Source organism: Mytilus californianus, unplaced genomic scaffold (assembly GCF_021869535.1).
Source record: "Mytilus californianus isolate M0D057914Y unplaced genomic scaffold, xbMytCali1.0.p SCAF_9, whole genome shotgun sequence".
Lineage (NCBI taxonomy): Eukaryota > Metazoa > Mollusca > Bivalvia > Mytilida > Mytilidae > Mytilus > Mytilus californianus.
In genome coordinates this window covers 63,481,278-63,502,345 of record NW_026262745.1, presented here as the reverse complement: position 1 = coordinate 63,502,345, position 21,068 = coordinate 63,481,278, and the positions used below count along the sequence as shown (strand labels likewise).

The following is a 21,068-nucleotide window of genomic DNA, read 5'->3' as shown; positions in this document are numbered from 1 at the left end:
ATTTTTTCTTCAGTATCTTGACTATAGTAGACCATGTGATAATTTGAAATGACCAGGATGTCTTGTCCAACTTTAATAGGCAAGGAAATTTATAGCTATAACTTGAATAGGCAAGGGGAATTTAGAGCTATCATTTGCTACCTTCTCTTATAAATTTTTGTAGGACTTTAAGGAAATGGTGGCGTAACCGTCCAAACTGGTGTTGCCGTTACAGATATTGTGATTGTTGTCAATGTTGTCAGAATAAAGTAACTGATGAAGAGGCATTAGCTGATGAAGATAAGAAAATGACCTTTGATTATGTAGAAAATGAAAGATTAAAGCCTGTTTTGAATGACTTTACTCTAAGTGAATATACAGAGAAGATACTTCAGTATGGTTTTCTGATGGTAAGTATATCTTAATTAAAAAAGCTTTTTATTAAAGGAGAGGGTGCAATAAGCCCTTTAATTGACCACATTTTTGCCCCTGACATTTGACCTTGATTAGAGATTTTAGTTCATGGCAATTATTTGATGCCAAGAAAACCTATTTTATGAAGGAATACATTTTTGAAGATAGTTGATATTGTCTTTTTTCCAATGTTTTGGGGTTGATCTCTGATGGCATTTGCTCAAAATTAGTGTTTGTCAAAATGCTGTATATCCAATGAAATTATTACTGTAAATTGTGTGTTTGAAATTTCTTGAAATTTTTATAGTTTTTCAACAGGTCAAAGTAAATATTTTGTCAAAATTTCATGAAAATTAAACAAGCCAAATCTATTTTAGTCAAAGTGTTGGGTACTCCCTAAAGTTATATTAATAACATTAAACGAAAACAGTTATGGCTGACAGCAACAAACAAAAGCCATAGGACTACATGCTCCAGTTTTTGGAAAGGTGTACAAAGAAATGTGTGGTTTAACATGATTATGAGTGCTAAACTTTTCCCCTTCGCAGGGACAGTGTGTAGTGCAAAAGTCTAACATAAGAACAAGCTGTATAAATCTTTGAAAGACCTGGAATTAGCAGATTGGAACTTAAAACACTAAAACAACTATACCCTGTATTTACATTAGTTAAGTTATAAACAGAAAAAAGTTAATCTAACACACCAATAGTTTATTCTTGTTATGAAATTTGTTTTACAGTTATTTGCAGCTTCTTTTCCTCTGGCACCATTATTGGCCTTGTTAACAAATGCTATTGACATCAGAGTGGATGCTAAACGATTGTTGTGGATGTATAGACGTCCAGTGGCAGCAATTAGAGGGGATATAGGTATTTATTTTAAATGATAGGAGACTATTCATGATGAAGAGATCTAGACTTCTTGATTGTTTTGATTCATATTTTTTTCTTTCTTTTATGGTTGATTATTGACCAATTTGTCCAAGGGACATAATCATTCAAACCTAAAGATGTCAACATAATGATAAGGATTTGTATTTTTGACCATATTCATATGGATAAATGACTTATATTTTAGTTCAATTTTTCAAGGGTTAATTAGGGTTGAAGTGGTGTAAGTTAATAGACATTCTCTTGTCCATACAACTCGTCCTAAAAGCTGATGCGGGGCTTCGGTGGCCAAGTAGTCAAAGTAGTCCATCTACTGTATCACAAGCATGTCAACACTGAGATTGTAAGTTCTAATCCCGCACGTGGCAGGTGTGCTTTCAATCTTAATAGACTATGATTGTCAGTTTTCCTACCGAAGGTCGTGGTTCTCTCCATACATTCTGTCTTCCTCCACCAATAAAAACTGACTGCCACGAAATAACACAATAGTACTGAAAGTGGTGTTAAACACCAATCAATCAATCAATCAATCAATCAATATATTTGATTCAGCCATGATTGATACCACAACCAAATGTAAGATCTATAGTCTGCAAACAATTCTCATATAATTTCTTTAAACAGAAATTTTAAACTGCTAACTGTTTATGTTTCTACCTGAATATGAGTCAAGAATAGAATGGAGTAGGTTGGCTAAGGCCCTTATATGGCCCCTATTTCTAGTACAACTTCAAATTAGATTTGTTGACCAATACCACAATGACTAGATTGGAAATATGTCTTTTTGTTGAAAATTTACGCACTTGCATTGTTCTTTTCATGACTTCACAAAGAGCACTCGTTTTGATTTTCCACTAAAGTTCAATGAAAATGAGTAAATTTCCATTTATTTGTTGGACAGGAAACATAGAGCGCATGTGTCAACAAAAAAGATATTTTAACCTAATGTTTGTTATAACATTTTACATATATCTGACTTGAATGTTTCTTGTGTCAAAGACATGTGCTCTATGTTTCCTAGCTAGGCTAAATTTTGTTGAAATCCGGCTGATTTTGTCAAATTTCACAAAATCTCTACTTTTGGCCTATGTGTTGTAAATGTAAATGCTTCATGAGAAAAGCTATACAAAAATAATTCCATTTCACTGTCTTGTGTGTCTTTTCATTAACTTGAAACATGATTTAACCTTAAACAATGGACTAACTATTCTGGGTCAGGGGTTTAAATTAGTGTGAGTCTGAGGTCCTAGACCTGTCTTTTCTAGGAGGGGGCTTTTCATTTTTGAATAACAAAAGTCAAGGACAAAATATTCTTTTCACTGATGCTTTATACAAAACCATTGAATTTCTTATTGAGGACCTTTCACTGAAAATTCAAATGGTCCTGGACCTTTCATTATTATAAGCAAATTTAAACCCCTATGGGCCAAATTTAGCCCTCACCAAACTTACTCCTTTCTATTTCATGTTGTTCTGAAAATGCATGAATTATTTTTATCTTCTTAGCATTTAGAAATCAACAGTCAGTCAAACAGTTTTATATTTTGTTTTAGGTAAATGGTATGGAATCCTCCAGTTTGTCAACTTAGTTGCTGTCGTTACAAATGGATTTATCATTGCTTTCACTTCATCATGGGCTCAAGATTATACTACAACAGAAAAGCTCTGGCTTGTCATAGGATTTGAGGTATGTATATGTTGATATATAGTGTATTCATTATATATATATATATATAATTAATATTTGTAGGTGTAATACCACCAAATCATGGTACATCACATCCAGTTTCATACGAAAAAGGGTTGAAAAAAAATATTCCCTTGAATTTGACAGTTGTATGAAATTAATCATACATTTCATTGCAGTAACAAATTTCTGAGTCATAAACATACATCTTTGGTGTTTCAAAGCACCATTCTTTTTAGTCCCCCTACCGACAAAGTCGAAGGGGACTTTAGGTTTGCACTCCATCTGCCTGTCTGTCTGTCCATCTGTCAGTCCGGCAAATCAGTTTTCCAGACTTTTTTCATCGTGCTTGAAGATATTGATTTGATATTTGGTTTATTGATTTATCATGACAAGTTACAGGTCAAGTTCAATTTTCACGATTTTAGCTTTTCTCTTTGTTCAGTTAAAGCCCTTTCCCTAGAATTAAATTTTTGATGAAATACTTACTAACTAGTAGATTTCTGTTCAAGGGGAAATAACTCATTTTTTAAAAGACAAAATGACATTTTGGATTTTTTTCCTTTTCTTTGGTAAATTGTTTGAAGAATTTAGTGGTAGGTTTGTTTGTCATTCTTGAAGATATTGATTTGATAATTAGTATATAGTTTTATCATGACAAGTTACAGATCAAGTTGGAATTTTGTTCCAGTCTGATAATTTTGTGCAGAGTTATGGTCTTTGGACATAGAAAATTCACTTAAATAATAAGTTTTCAACAGTTTTTTTCGTCATGCTTGAAGATTTTGACTTGCTATTTTTATGTAGTTTACACCATGACAAGTTATAGATCAAGTTAGGATTTCGTTCCATTACAATGAATTTGTAACCGGTAGGGGACTATGTATTGCCATGCAATACTCACAGAATGCTTGTTTTATTTGGTGTTTCTATAAAATATTTTGGAAACATGAGGTTACATGGTTACTATAAAGCTTGTACACAGGAAAAAATGGGTGACATTTGATTGGTTATCTTCCATTGATGGTTTTATCTTATATGCAATGAAATGTTATGTGAGAACCAATTTCTGTGGATTTCATGGGTAAAGATGAATTATGAATTTAAATGTTCGACATGGTAAAAATTTTCTTTAGGATTGTATGCAGACTTTGGCTAAACCATGAAATCTTATATCCAAGAAAATACAATTTTACCTCAATACAAAAAATTTGGTACCTACGAAAATACTTGGAAATTACAGTATATGAATTGAAAAGTATAGTAGATAAACTGAAATGTAAGCTGTAAAAAGGACCGCCAAGAGAAGATCTCCAATGGTCAAACATAAATTTCTGAAAATTAGTTCAAATATAAAAGTAAGAAGACGTGGTATAATTGCCATTGAGACAACTCTCCACCAGAGACCAGTTGACATAGAAGTTACCAACTGTAGGGCACCGTATGGCTTTCAACAATGAGCAAAACCCATATAGCATAGTCAGTTATAAAAGGCCATGAAATGACAAATGTAAAACAATTCAAACGTGAAAACTTATGGTCTGAATACAAAAATACCAATTTTAGCTAATAGATAGATATATAGACCAAGCTTTACCAAACTAAAATGTTGATGACTGAAACATTGAAATTTATAGGTATCTGGACTATATTTGATAAAATGATTATTTACAAAAACCTGTATGCTCTATGCAAAGAAAACATCTTAAGACTGGTAAACATTGAAATACTTCAGAAACTCTATTCACTTTATATATTGTTTGGTAGGCTTGAACATGTTTTTTTTTATGTTTTTTCCTATTCTTGAATATCACTCGTTCATTTATCCAAAATAAAGCTAGAAATGATTTGATTTATTTTTAAAAAAAATTATAGATATTTGACCATAATAGAAAAACAAAGGATAATGGGTGCATCCATCCATCACACAAAATCAGTACATGCACAACAACAAAAAATAAAACAAATACACAAAAAGCAAAGGAACAGAGCTTTTATTGCTGTTTTCCAACTCAAAGTCACAGTGAAAAGTAAAATAACAAAAATACCATACTCCAAGGAAAATTAAAATCGGAAAGTCCCTTATCAAATGGAAAAATCAAAAGCTCAAACACATCTGACTTGGTACAGGCATTTCCTTATGTAGAAAATGGTGGATTAAACCTGGTTTTATAGCTAGCTAAACCTCTCACTTGTATGACAGTCGCAGTGAGGCCTTCAACACAGAGAAAAAATAAGTAAAAAAAAAACTCTCACCATATATTTGTTATGTCCAGATAATTAATTTCCAAAACAAGTACTGTTTTTCAAAGAAAGACTGATTTGGCCTCTGAAAAAAGTACATTTCTAATATAAACGGCAGATTTGAAAAAAAGTTCTGGAGATAAAGCTATGCTTGATATTATTGATACCTTTTCTTTATCATCTGCATCAATGACATACATCTTCAATATTTTAATAAAACACTGCTAGAATCAGACATGTCTTGTTATTTAACGATTTCTAATTATTTCAGCATATAGTTTTTGGCTTGAAGTTTATATTAGCCTACCTCATACCTGATGTGCCAGCAGCTGTTGCATTAGACATAAGAAGAGTAAGTTTTTATGCCCCCACAACTGAAAGTTGGGGGGGCATTTTGTTTTACCCCTATCCGTCCGTCCTTCCGTCCCATTATGGGTATATAGTTATTCCAGATAACTCCTCCTACAGTTTGAATACTAGGAAGTTTTCACTTTGCTGGCTGTTTTTATATTGAAGGTGTGCATGTGGTCAGGGTTTTGATTTTTATTGATATTTGCTCTTTTGGGAGTTAGTTGAAAACTTTGTCATTTTTGGAGTAGAGACTTGCATAAGAGGTGCATAGTGTTTACGGATAACTTCTCCTACAGTTTGAATGCTAAGAAGTTTTCACTTTCCTGGCTGTTTGTACATATATTGAAGGTGTGCATGTGGTCAGGGTTTTAATTTTTATTAATATTTGCTCTTTTGGGAGATAGTTGAACTTTGTCATTTTTTGGAGTATTGACTTGCATAAGAGGTACATAGCATTTCTGGAAAACTCCTCAAACAGTATGAATGCTAGGAAGTTTTCACTTTGCTGGCTGTTTTTATATTGAAGGTGTGCATGTGGTCAGGGTTTTGATTTTTATTGATATTTGCTCTTTTGGGAGATAGTTGAACTTTGTCATTTTTGGAGTAGAGACTTGCATGAGAGGTGCGTAGGGTTTCCAGATAACTCCTCCTACGGTGAACCATAAACTTATGTTCTCCCATGCTCAACTTTGTGTATTTTAAAATAACACTTTGCATCTGTGGGGGCATCATTTGTGTCTCCGGGACACAATAATATCTCAAAGAAAGTCCTACATTGAATTTGTTATAATACAGTTACTTCAGAGTGAAATGCTTTGTCTAGTTTTAGTTTATTTCTGTTTCTACATTTTAATATTTATAAAAAAATGTTTGGTAAAAGGAATGTCATTCATCTACAATATATGATTATAGATTTATTGAAAATTGAACTGTTGGGTATTAAAAACAATCAGCATGTCAAAAAAGAACATGGAAATAAATCATTTTGAATATATGCAACTAGGATTTTCTCCTGTATAAAAATGAGAAAATAAGAAATCCCCATAAAAGGGCTGAATGCGAAAAAAAAAAGGATTCACAAATGTAAGTTAGTTTACAGTAAATATTTGCAAATGAGGTGAATTTGATAGTCATACACAGCCATTCTTGCTAGTTTTCTGGAGAAAAGTTTGTGGTTTTCCTAGGCAACAAAACTATGTTAAAGATTGAAATATATACGCACAGACAAAAATAGTATAAACAGTATTCTTGATACATGTATGAATAAAATGAGATGTGGAAAAAATGGTTAAAGATTTAAGCATAATAAATATTAGAGTCTTTACTCTAAATTTTGATAATCAAAGCTGTATGTTTTTTAAAGTCTTTGCTTTATGTTTATAATGTTGAATTACATTGATAAATAATGCACTTATTGTTTCATACAATAAATTTCAGGAAAAATTCCAAGTGGCAAAACTCCTTGGTTCATCCACTCTGGACAAGAAAGGGAAAGGGAGTCATGATTTAGTGGACTATTCAGAACTTGTGCCAAAATATTCCAAGAGGAGGTAACATTGTATTTCATATTTTCATTTCATTCTTTATGATTGTTTAAGGAACTAGCATTGGAGTTGTGTCCCTTTAGCATGCATTTGTTAAGGTGAAGCTTGTCACATAAATTTTGAAAAAGTACCATCAATTTTAAGTTGTTTAATTAGGTAAATTTATTGAAAGCTGTACTTGTGATATGGTTGTAAGTGTAAAAATTAAATAAATCACTAAGTTTTTCCTCAAGAATTAATATTAAGAAAGAAAAAAAATATGTTTTTAAGAGTAAAATTCGCCTAACAGTGGGATGTCACATTGTGATTTTTTAATGATTTCATATGTGGCCATTCCTCACCCATTGAAATTTTGGTTGAAAAGTAAAGAATATGGTGTGAAAAGATTATTTATGCAAAAATATTCTTGGGCGGAGGGTGACACCACTGTTAATTTTTCAGAAAAACTGTCATAAATGTTGCCAAATTATGTAAAAAAGCATGTTTTACCTACATTTGTGACACAATAAATACATCTATAATGTCGCAATTGGTGAAATCATCTTAAGGTAGATGGGGTGTCTAAATTATAATCCATAGAATTTTTTAATAATATGCCAAAATGTAGTTTATATCATGCTTTTTAAAAAAAAATAATAAAAAGAATGGGTCACGGGGCTTATTTTTACGCTGCAGGTTGTGCAAAATTGACAGATTTTGTATAGATTATGCATGGAAAACCCAATTTTCTGCCATAAAACGAAAACTACACCATAGAATTTTGAGATAAAATATGAGAAGATAGCTTTAATAGTATGCTTTCAGATAAGAAAAAGAAAAAATGGGGTCACGGGACCCGTTTTCTTGCTACATAATAAAATAGGTAAATTCCTAACACATTCTATTGTAAAAGTAACTTTATCTGAATTATCTGCCCTTACATTTGAGTTGCCTCCCCTTATGTGGCAAAGTTGGGAAAAATAGATTCAAACAAAAGCATTCTGTTTTTTTGTAAAATACAACCATAAATATGATAAAATATGTCATTTTCTATATTGAAATGAAAATTCTTACACATGAATTACCCACTACTCTCAAAATTTGCACCTTTTATTAAAGATTTAGACCGATTGTTTTCTGGTATTTCAAAATCAAAGATGGAGGAAGACACCCTATCTACCTTAAACTGAAACAATTGGATATTTCAAAATATGTTTTCATCAAATTTTCACAACATGATCGCTGTTAAAATTTTCAGATTTTTAAGGCCAAAATTATAAGTTTGTGAACCCACTCCTTTAGAAAAGTTTGGAGAAAGAACTGATTTTCATTTATCTGTTTATGATATACTGTTGGTTTTTAATTTAAAGCATGCAACTAATATAATTGAAAATCATTTAATTTACAGTTTAAAGTAAGTTAACTTTAAAGTGCATGTTATTGATTTAAATTCACCAAGACATTAATAAACTAAAATAAAAATAATGATCACACTTGCTTTGTTTCTTCAAAACATAATGAAAAAACAGTAAAATCATAAGCTATTCTGAAAATAGTTTATTTTTGTGGTGAATTTTGCAAGTTCTAGGATCAAGCCTATTTGCAAGGTTTTATTTTCCCATTTTCTTTTTGCATAATTTTGAACTTCTTCAAAGGACAAATTTACACAAGGGTATATTTTCGTGAATTTTTTTTAATCGTGAAATTAGCAAAGAAAAACACTTGGGAAAATTCTCCCCTTTACAGTATATTATTCAGTAGTTGAAAGGATAAGGTGATTGACATGACCTCTAAATTTTCTATCAATTGTAGTCACATGGGGAGCATAAAATTTTCAGACAAAAAAGTGTATCCAAACATTTCTAAGCTGAACCTGTGTAAGCTTAAGTGTTGTATTAGGACATAAAGTGTGAATATTCTTTTGTTATTTAAATTAACCTTCATACTCTGAATTGTTCTCGACCTGAATATGCATGAAATATTTGCCACTGGATATTAAGCAACCAACAATCAATCAATCATATTCTTAACACCCTGTCCATTATGAACAAAGATTCAGTTTAAATGGGTTCAGTTAAGACGAAGTCTATCGAAAACTATATTCATTTCTGTAAGTCATTTTCTTGACAGTTTTATTACAATCTTGCAGGATTTCGCCAGTCTAGTTTTTGGAAAAGTTGATGCTTGTCAAAACTATTCATAGGAAGATGCATTTCAAAGAGAACTAAATGAAATTGAAAATCCTTGATTAAGAATTGTAAATAGATGATTTAAAGAAAAAAGATTCTCTAAATAAGAAGCAACTAGCAAGTATAGGAAAACCAATTCACCATTTTTAGAATCTAAAGCATTTTGGGTAATTATTTCAAAAGTGTACACCAAAATATTCTGATTGGTAGGCAACATCCTTAAAAGCAATATCTGACCAATGGCATAACGTTATTTTATTTTGGTGTACCAAAAATGAAAGTACCCATAATCCTTTAAATTTTGAGATTGCCAATCACAGCAAGGTTTTACTGTACTCTTACATTTGAAACTCTGAACCATACACTCTATTTCTATTATTTTTTTCACGTTTTTCTTTAACTTTTTTCTCTAACATTTCAGTTTCTTCTAAGGAAAAGATCTTGTCATGTTGATATGCTCTATTCAGTTTTTCACATTCTTATCTAACTATTTTCTCTGTTTAGTTTTTTCTAAGGAAAAGACCTCGTTATGACAATATACATAGGTTTTCTCAGAAAATATAAGGGATGGCAAAATTCAACATCTTCCATTAAAATTTAATTTAAATGTTTTTGCAGGAAAATGCTGCATTTTGCCATTTATTGTTTATTTTGAGCATGCCTGAATATTATCAAGAAAAAGTCTAATGCCTTAGCATGTATACATGCATGCATATGTTTATCAGACAATTATCTGTAACACCTAGTAGACCAGGAAGTAAATTCAAGATTAAAACATTTTGATAACTAAATGGAAAGATGCCTGTAATTGTCTTCCAGCACAAACACTTGCATCAAAAAATAAACTGTAGATGTCGTTATGGATAGAGTGAAACAAACAGCTTCCTTAAATAGACGTATTTATACTTTTATGCAAATTTGTCTGCCATTACGTAAAATCAATCAAGTTCCTGTAAAATTTGACATCACAATTTAAAAAATTTGACGTCACAATTAAAAAGTGATTGTTGCTTGCATGACTTCAGAAGGTTATTTGGAGCAGATTTAAGGTCATAAGAAGACAAAATTCAGCTAAATGCCAAAAGTGTAAATATGTTAATGGTAGCGGGGAGTTCCTTTTCAAAGAAAATTGATAACTAGTCATTAGTAAATTGTAAATTTGAATTAGTACAAAACTAGTGTTTTACAGTTTGTTAACCCAATGTGTGATAAGGAAATGATAAATAAATAAATAAATGACAAACTTGGATTCCCTCAGCTTCTGAGAGTGCATGGCTGACTCACTGTTTGAATGGAAAAAATGCACCATATATAAAGCACTTCCTCTTCAATCCTCTTAATTTGGTAATGGATATATATGAAAATCTTCTGTTACTTTGCATATCTACTGCATTAATAGCTATTTTCCTAATGCTTGTAGTTTAAAGGTTTGGTTGGCTTGCAATGCTTTGTTTGTATAAATGTTTGCTCAAGCATTGTATTTACGATTGACATCTCCAATCAATAGATAGACGGGGCTTCAGTTTGTATACATTATACTCTGCATTATACTTAACATCCTATAACATTTATAAGTATAATGTATACAAGCTGAAGCCCCGCCTATCTATTGATTGCAGATGTCAATCTTAATAACAATGCTTGAGCAAACATCTATACAAACAAAGCAAGCAAACCAACCAAACCTTTAAACTACAAGGAAAATAGCTCTAATAGCTGCAATAGTTCTGACTTTAAACTATATTATTTTCTGTCCTCTTTATCTAACTATTAATTGATTTATTCTTTTCCTGAATGGTTTATTTTAAATTAGATAATCAACATATATAGAGTTGGCTAAATGATCTCATTTGTTAAAAATCAATTATGAGCCAAATTTTCTTACTTTCCTCTAATTTTACTATTGTAATATAAAAAAAAACTCATCAAAAATATCAGGCAAATAATTTTGTATGCCAAATGCACATTCTGTCTACATAAGACTAATCAGTGACGCTCGAATAAAAACAGTTGGAAGGCCAAATTAAATACGAAATTGAAGAGCATCAAAAATTAAAAATTCCAAAAAGTTATGCAGGTAGGCAGTTAGATTTTTTAAATATTTAAAATTAAGGTGGTACCAAACACCTTGACTATAATTAGTTTGGCTCGTTTAATTTTCATAAAATTTTGACAAAATATTTACTTTGACCCTTTGACAAAAATATAAAAATTTCAAAAAAATTGAACCACACTATTTATCGCAAACATTTTATTGGATAGATAGCAGTTTGACAAACACTTAATTTTGATCATTGAGAAGCTTAATATTTCCTTAACAATAGAACATACTTGTAACGTTCAGCTGATTTTTAAAGAGTTATTTTCCTGTAGTGTTATGTACCACCTTAAACCATGGCAAGAGGCAAAATGATGTATCACACACAATGCAATGGTAGAATCTATAATTATTTAAGTAAGTGATGAATATGATGAGTATGAGGTAAAAACACGGAAGTGCATTATAACTATTTCAATGCTTCTTTGATAAACTGAGTGGCAGATATATTTAAAACTGTAAACCCTCTGAGAATTTTGATCTGATAGGAATTTGATAAAAGATAGATATATGATATATGCATAAAGGTATCTAGTTATGGGTTTTAGTTATAAATATTCTTTGTTGAAAAGTCCTAAACCTTAAAAAATTATGTTGTGTTTTCCCTCTAAAATACATATTTCTGGAATTTTCGATTAACTTAGCTATAGGCTGTTATCCTATTCACATATCAACATTTGAAAACATTTCAAAATACATGTAGATATTCAGATGTGGACATATAGTACTATTTGGTCATTTGAACTTGTTGGCAATTTTTAAGGGGATTTACACAGACACCTTTTAAGTGAAAACAGTAATTATTGTATATTTATTTTTTTAGACGAGAACGCTCCTCTAATTACGACACCTTTGATGAGAATGACGACACTTCCTTATCAAAGAAAATAGTGAAAAAAGAAAAAGAGAAAAATAAAGAAAAAAAATCTCAGTCTGATGTGTAGGTATTAGTGACGGTTATCTTCATTATTCTTATTTTAGAGAAATAGTTTTTTGTGATTAACACATGACTATTGTTTGCTATACAACTTTGGCACCTAGTGGTTGTTTTTGTTGAATTACACCTTATGTCGTTTTGTCTTTCATTACAGGATATCACAAAAACAAAATTCTAATGAAAATTGTAATGGTGTTTTCAGATATTTTACCAGTTAAGGTTCTTGAGGAGGGTATCAATATCATAATAAAGCAGGAAAATTGCAAGGGAATAAAAAAAAGTCATGCTATTTTTATAATTTAAAGCTATAGGTTGCTAATAAGAGGATTATGAAGAGCAGTTTACAAATTTTGTAAGAATTGTGATTTTTTTTAGTATATATTTAACAATGTATAAGTATATATCTGTTCTTTTTACAAAACATATATATCTATGCTTTATTATATTTTCTAAAATTTGCTTTACAATTTCAACTAACATGAATTTTATGAAGTAATACAGTCATCATTCTGCCCATGAAAGAAAGGGTTATTTAACAGTATAGAATAGAATAGAAAATTTTCTTTCAAGTCAGGTTTACATGAACATTACAAACATAAGCTCTGTATAGCTTTTTGCCGATATTGATAACAATAACAACACATACAATATTAAGACATATAAAACATACACATTAGACACAAAATAAGACAGCTTTATTGCATAAGTCTTTTTATGCAGTGAGAATCCTATTTTTCTTTGGTATGGGCAATACATGAAGTTAAAAAATGTCAACAACACGCAAATTCATGTTGATTTGGTATTATTTATAAATGACCATTAAAAAGCATAAGTTAGGATCACATCAGAGGAAACAAAATATTTTTTGCCTTGCCTGCAACAATTGTCCGTTGGAGTGAGAAAGTATATTTATAATTACTTTCCTGGTGTAGTTGAAGGTCAACTTTATTTGACCTTCAGAATCATTGTAAATAAGGTGTACAATTATACTCGTTCGGTGTGAATCCCTATAATACATGTACCTTTTTTGCATAGTTCATTGATAAGTATTGAATTTTCTAAATTACATTCAAATTAGACTTGATATTTTTTGTCATTAAAAATATCCTTTTTAAGCTTGATATGTTTGGTATGACCTTGACTACACAGAGTTTTAACATATTACACACTTTTATTTAGTTATTTTTTGTTAGGTCTCTATTGTTGAAAAGGCAACATGAACAAAATTCAAAATGTTAGATATATTTTGCCAGAAAAACTATCATGACTATGAAAAAAGTCTTTAACAAGTAGAAATATTGGTTAATTTGCCAATACAGACATTTGGTAATATGACCCATCCATTATAAAAAAAGAACTGGCATAGATTAGCATGTTCACGGAATGAATTTTATTTTGCACAGACAAGAGCCATATCCTTCTTTACCCACAGTTGATTTAATATGTAAGAAACCAGAATACAACATACCTGAAAGGTAAAAGTCATCATGCATGCTTCATTGCACACTGCACACCTGTCAAGAAGAGTATAATTCCAGCATGATTCCAACTCCTGTACATTAGGTTTAGGGTTTTAACAATTGTAACATGTTTCAGGAATAGCATAACATTTTCTCATTATCTGTGCATGTGGTCCTCCACCAGCAGTTGATTTCTTTTTCATTTTCCACAGGTGAACATTTTCCTTCAAGTTAAGATTAGTCCACCTTCACTATGGTAGGGTTATTTTAAGTAAAACTAAATAGTTTATAATTTATGGCCTACATTTTAACTGGAATTTACCATTATGAATTCAGTAAGCCCATAGTATTTTTCTTTAACTTTTGATAGCAGTTAGCCTTGTCCATTGTGTTTTCTACTAAATACTTTCTCTTTTAATGTTTATGAACATCACAGATGTAGGACCACATGTACCACATTAAAAAAGAAAGGGGTTATGAAGCAGTAGTGGTAGTCTTTTTAACTTCTTTACTTTTAGAATCAACATTTATATGTAGGGGGAGGGAGATATTTATTTGGTAGCACAGGTACTATTGTTGTATCTTCAGTACTAAGATGTACTAAGTTCAAAGACTGTATAGTCAGTCCGAAGACTTCCCAGAAATAAATACTGTAAATTCAGAAATTATTGCCATGTTTTTATTGATAAGAATAATGCGACTGGGTGAATATTGCGATAATAAGAACTCCCATTCTGATTTCTGATACATATGGCTGTATGCAGATTTTCCTTAAATTGCAATAATTAATCTCTTATTTTTGTACATCCTTCAAAAATCAATGATAATTTATGCATGCAATAATTTCTGAATTTACAGTACCTGGGATGGTCAGAACTGCACTTTATTTTCTTAACCTAGATGTGGTATTTCATTAGTTTCATGCATCGCCTTTTAATGCATTGCATAAAACACTTTCAATTCTGTTGTTGATGGTACCATACTATGAATTTAGTTCTGATCCACACTTTCCATGTATTTTTTTCTGGCAGAGTCCTTCTTTTTGTTGTCTCTGAACTAATGGTATTTTTATGTTAAAGTTCTGTAAAAAGAGCATTTCTATGTATTACTTTAGTCGACTTTTTCAGCATATCAGATAATCTTTAACATTCGTGATTCACCTTTAAAATGAAAGTTTCAAATTTTGAATGCAACAGTTATGAACGAAAAAAATAGGACAGAAAACAACCAACTACAACCACTGGATAGTAAGTTCCCACCATGTCAAACTGATTAAAATACAAATCCTGTGTCCACACTTTGCTTATAAGGATGATCTAAAAACCCTCCATTTTACTTTCTGTTTTAAAGACCTTTCGAGAACCTCTGGATTTTTCTTAAGAATACATACCTTCAAAAATTTGAAGGCTGACATTTGATTGGCTGAAGTAATAATTTCAAGAACAGAATGTGCAAAATGTGTACACAGGATCTGTATTTTTTTATCAGATTGACTCCATATGGTCAGTAGAACTTAGTACAATGTAGAAGGTTTGCCCCCTTTGACTAGTTTGGTTGAAATGTCAAATTCTACCAGATTATAGTGTACCAAAACGTTTGATCTTATAAAATGTTGAATATTACAGTGCATATTTATTTGATTTCCCTTCCTAATTTGTCTGTAATGATTTGAACAATCCTGTTCTTTGATATTAACTCAAAATTAATGGTTTTTTAAGCTTTCCATTTTACAAGTATCACAAATGTTTCAATACATTGCAGGAGTATTACTACCTGCTATGGATTGACATATCTTTTAGACTAAACTCTTTTACTTATTTTGCATGTTCAGACGAAGCAATCTGAAAGAGCTTTTTGTACTTATAATTTATATTTCTACTCTTTATGGTTAGTATGTAAGTCTGTATTTGTTTTTGCATACAGATTTTCTGATCCTGAGGTTAAACCTCCTCCAGATAGGGAGGATTTGTATACCGATACAACAGCAATGAGGTATTGAAATGTGTATCACATATTTGTAGCCATCAATTATCAATAACCTGCCAGTGGACCATTGATTTTGTATTGTAATATGCTATAGTTTTTTTTTGTATAACAAGGTACCTGCATGAAATTGCAATGTATAACATAGCCAGTATTTTTTTTCATAAGCGCTATTCCATATATAGTAGACAGGGTTTCAGGTAGTCATGCAGCTAGAAACATGAGATTAATTGGGCCACAAAATCTGGATATACTTTGAATATGGACACAATGAATGTGAATCTTTGTCATTTTGTTTTATTCATCCCATTGTTTAAAACAAATCAAGTTTATCTAGCAGATTTTTTTTGGAATTATTATAAAGAGAGCATGCCTGCTTTTCATTTTTCATGGTCAATCTCAAAATTACAATTTGTTTTTTTTTGGGTGAATTTCAAAGGTCAAATTCAAGAAGTCAATTAAAGCTAAAGCTTAGGTGAAATTTTCTATTCAAAATTGTGTTAAACATATATATGATCCTTTCCAAGCATCTTGGTCAGTCTGATTTATATTGTTGCAATTACCAAGAAAAAAGGATTTACTGACAAGGATTTTTAAGGTCATAGTTCAAAGTATGTTCACAAAAATATGTTAGTTTTTTAGCAATGCTCTATTATAGTGCTTTTTTAGAGTACACATGTGGTGGAATCACATTGAATAATAACAAAAATAATGAATAATTCATTATTCATGGTAGTTAATCAGTGCATTTACACATGTGGTGGAATCACATTGAATAATGAAAAAATTCATTATTCATGGTAGTTAATCAGTGCATTTACACATGTGGTGGAATCACATTGAATAATGAAAAAAAATAATGAATAATTCATTATTCATGGTAGTTAATCAGTGCATTTATTTATGGGTTTATAGTCCGTCAAACTGTACAGAATAAAAGAAAAAGGATTTTGAATGAACAATGTATGATTTAAATTTCACATGTAAGGAAGAGGTATGATCTGATGTAGCCAATTTTTTTAAATGTTGAATTTGGAAAATCAAAAAGTATTTTAAATCTACTAAATAACAAAGGATTTTTATAAGACTTTAGTCAATCAGATATCAGTATTGATATTAAATAATTTTGTCTTGCATACATCCTCATTTGAACCTCATGCATTATGCTCTCTCTACCTTAGCCAATATTTGTGACTAGCAGCCATGAAGATATGTTTATTGTATAATAAATGTAAATTTTATTTTGTGGTGTATCTGTGTTTCATGTTAATATTCACTAACAATATACCAGATATATATATCTTTGTTTGCTTATACACAAGAAATTTTATTTTTATTTTTAGGGATTTAACTGCTTATTTTAGATATAAGTGTAAGTTATGTTTTCAATGCAATGGTATGACAAAATTCAATAAACTTATTTTGACTAAAATCTAGAAATTGTAATGGTATAATGAATTATATCTCACTTTAATATTGATAGCATAAAGGACTTGTTTTTTTTTTCTCTTTTCAGTTTGAATGACAGGTCATACACTATCAACAGTATATCAGGTATTCAACCTACCATAAATCAAGGTAGCACATAGTTATTGTTTTATGTATAATATAAAAATAAGAAGATGTGGTATAATTGCCAATGAGACAACACTCCACCAGAGACTAAATGACGTAGAAATTAACAACTATAGGTAACTGCAGCCTTCAACAATGAGCAAAACCCATACCACATAGTCAGCTATAAAAGGCCCTGAAATGACAAATGTAAAACAATTCAAATGAGAAAACTAGCCGCTTGATTTATGTACAAAACAATGAACGAAAAAAACAAATATGATATACAACAACAAAGGACAACCACTGAATTACAGGTTCCTGACTTGGGACAGGCACACAAAGAATACGGTGGGGTTAAATTTGTTTTCAGGTGCCCAACCTTCCCCTAACATGGGACAGTGTTGTAACACCATATGAACAATATAAAAAATAAGGCTATATAATGTGGCTTCATTATTATTCGTTGGATACCATTTTTTTTTTAAATTTCGTGGGTACAGGTGAACCAGAAATTTAGATTTTCAACGAAATACAAATTTTCTAATGGCTTGTATGCAGACTTTGGAAAAAATACAAAATCAAATATCCATGAAAATACATTTTTTTTCTCAATCCACAAAAATTGGTACCCACAAAAATAAAATAATCCACAATAGTTTATGGTTATTGCATCAAATACTGTAATTCAGAAATTGTTGCCTGCATGGATTTTCCTAGTATTTAATATGAAAATGATATTCCATTATTTAGGTTGTGATTCAATATGTGAGTTAGGCTGTTTATTTAAGGGAAGACAGGTCAGAAATGGCAAAGGAGCTGAGAATAACTGTTTTCATGAATAAAACAAACACTAAATACCTGCAAGGACTAATTGATTTATTGATTGTTGTGTGTTTAACGCCAATTTCTGCACTGTTGGCTATTTAGTGGCAGTCAGCTCTATTGTTGGGAGAAAGCCGGAGTGCACGGAAAGAACCACTGACCTTTGGTAGGAAAACTGACAGTCAATTAAGATTGGAGTCTAACACCTATGCCATGTGGGAGATTCCAACTCACAACCTCAGTGTTTACAGGCTAGTGGTACAGTAGTTGGACTACTTGGACTAATTGGCCACCAACGCCTCTGAGAAATAGATAAACAAAACTTAAAACAGATCAAGTTATAAATCAGTTAAAAAATGACTCCATATTCTTCACTAATTATGATTATTATTCTTGCTTTATTATAAGACGACAAGATCTGGGTTTTTTCTCCAAACATTTGAACACAATTATTTTTGAAGGCAAGACAACATTCAGAATATCAAAAACTAACACAGAAAAAGGGGGGGATTGAGTGCTCCAGCAAATATTTGATAGCACACCAGGTTAATGAAAAAGTCATTACCTTGTCAATAGTTGCAGTTGTTTATATTTTAATGTTTTTGTCCATTCAATGACTTGATGATGATGGCATTTCTTTGGTTACTAGCTGAAACTCTTTACAGCAGATTTATACTCTTTGTGATTTGAATATGGTTATATGATGGTATAATCACTTGTAGGTTATTGAATTGCTCTAAATGTCTTAGGTTTGATTGTATTGTTGGTTTGCAATGTCTTTATTATAAATCTCAAATCCTCAAAATTTCCTTAACGTTGCTTCATTTTCACAGAAGGTTGATGTCTGTCTGTTTCTTTTCAAAAAGTTTTGGAAATCAGTTATTATGTTAATGTTCATCAGATACTATTATTACTATGATGAGATGTCCGATAAACACTAATGATGATAAAGGAGAAGCTGAACTGGTCATTAAATATGCTTAAATTCCAGTTTTAATATAAAAAATCTATCAAATATGCCACAAAACGTCACTTTTCAGATGGTTTTTGTCTAAAATGGAAGTGGGCGCATTCGTGTTCAGTCTCAACCTTTATATAGGTTATGTATCATCATCAAATACAACATATATTTAAATATTAAGACTTAACACAAGTGCGGCCACTTCCATTTTCGACAAAAACCATCTAAAAATTAGTACAAATGCTAAAATTGTGAAGAGTTTAGTAATTTTGCATAAATTAATGATGCTAGTACCTGATGCATGTGCATTGTACTGTCAAAAACAATCCCATATTTATGTTACAAAAGTATTCTTCTTTCCAATAAATAGCTAAAAGTTTACATGTTTAACAAATTTTTAAAATGCTATATTTTGGGGCCAAAAAGGGGTATTACCTGACCTACTCCTTTCTATTACAGATACAGAAGTGTGAAGTCAGTGAAGCATGAATTCAGCGAAGTATGTTTTCAAGGAAAAGAAGTTATAAGTACTAGAATAACAAAGCAGTGCTAATTTTTATATTTGTTGTATAACCTAGGTAAAGTCCAGTGGTGGCAAAATGTTTAATTTATTTCTGGGTTTTATATATTGATAGCTTTCCATCATTTTCTATATTTTTTTAAATGTTGTGAAATCCAAATATTACTATATATATTATTTTGTGATATTTTACTGTGTTATTTGTAAAATTTGAAAATGAAAAGTTTCAATATTTTATAGCAGCTCAAGACACCGGTATTTTAAAACTTCAAAATGGAGTTCTGCATGCTCATAATTTTCATTCTCTCAAAACCAACATGAGTTTATGTAAATCCCTGAACATTTTCCAAGTTTAATTGTAATTGTAAATGGCATATCATGGATCAGTATTTTTATATTCAGACTTAATGTACAAAGTAAAAAATTTGGAGGATCATCTGTTCACACCACTGAATGACAATCAAAGAGTTAAATGATAGTTTTACTTTGTCAGTTATAACCCAAAATTGTTGTCTTTGTACATTTATCTAAGATAAACTTCCCAAAAAATATTCAGTTTTTAATTTCATTTCATGTTTGATAATACGATTCTGAACATATGGCTTACAAATTTAAAAAAAAAATGTTGAAAATCTGTATACCTAAATATTAAATATGAAATAGTTTGGCAGCAGAGGTTTATTTTCAAATGTTTCGAAACTTGATAATGTTTTTATTTTGTGTTATTTATTGTACTTTGTGAAAAAAAGTCTTTTTAACAGTTTTGTGATATTGTTTTTCCGTCCATGAAAGAAAAGTGATTTTATGTTGTTGTATTTACCATGTTTACATGATTCCTAGTTTTTAGGGTTAATATTTAATGTTATTTTTTAATGTAAAATTATTTGATGTTTTAATGTTTTCCAAAGATTACTTATTTTTATATTTTCACTGTACAATCAGCCACATCTACATCTGTACATGTATTTAATTGTTATTTATTAATCTGTTATTGAACAAAACAGTTCATTTTTTTTTTACTTTTGATTTCATAATTACATCCATAGATAACATGTGAAAATTGCAACGATTTAAATCTTAAACCTGAGATCTTGTATGATTATTCTTTTTAGACTGCAATACTTAAATAAAAAATGTGATGTATTTTAAAGAAACTGTTTTGGTGGAAATTGAAAACCTTAACATCACACAACAATTTGTTTGGTGTATATTTCCACAAAATCATATTTATATTTTTTTTTACAATCATGATCCTGCAATTGGGACAAGCTTTCAAATTCATGTAGTTCACGTCTCAATCGGGAAAGTTAGCAGGTATGATTAAAAACATATTGTACAGAATATAGTTAAATCTCATGTTTTACATAGCCATTTATACATTTTAAAAATGAGTAATTGTAGTATGAAATTTACTAATTGGTGAAAATTTAAAAAGTTTAACTTTTAACAAATA

At 30.5% G+C, this 21,068-nt stretch overlaps 1 protein-coding gene across 5 annotated transcripts in view; it reads left to right on the top strand.

Moving 5' to 3' along the window:
- The window catches only part of LOC127714660 (anoctamin-3-like), a 58,500-nt gene extending 38,032 nt beyond the window's left edge, over positions 1 to 20,468 (top strand). For 2 of the 5 annotated variants that reach the window (XM_052220729.1, XM_052220728.1), the window contains exons 15-23: positions 164 to 389; positions 1,133 to 1,262; positions 2,837 to 2,970; positions 5,486 to 5,566; positions 7,003 to 7,115; positions 12,199 to 12,315; positions 13,716 to 13,787; positions 17,272 to 17,333; positions 19,555 to 20,468. In XM_052220729.1, the coding sequence (XP_052076689.1) occupies positions 164 to 389; positions 1,133 to 1,262; positions 2,837 to 2,970; positions 5,486 to 5,566; positions 7,003 to 7,115; positions 12,199 to 12,315; positions 13,716 to 13,787; positions 17,272 to 17,333; positions 19,555 to 19,568 (949 nt within the window). In that variant the 3' untranslated portion in view covers positions 19,569 to 20,468. The remainder of the gene's footprint in view (positions 1 to 163; positions 390 to 1,132; positions 1,263 to 2,836; positions 2,971 to 5,485; positions 5,567 to 7,002; positions 7,116 to 12,198; positions 12,316 to 13,715; positions 13,788 to 17,271; positions 17,334 to 19,554) is intronic. The other 3 variants (XM_052220730.1, XM_052220732.1, XM_052220731.1) reach the window with 3 other exon arrangements.
- The last annotated feature ends 600 nt before the right edge of the window (positions 20,469 to 21,068 follow it).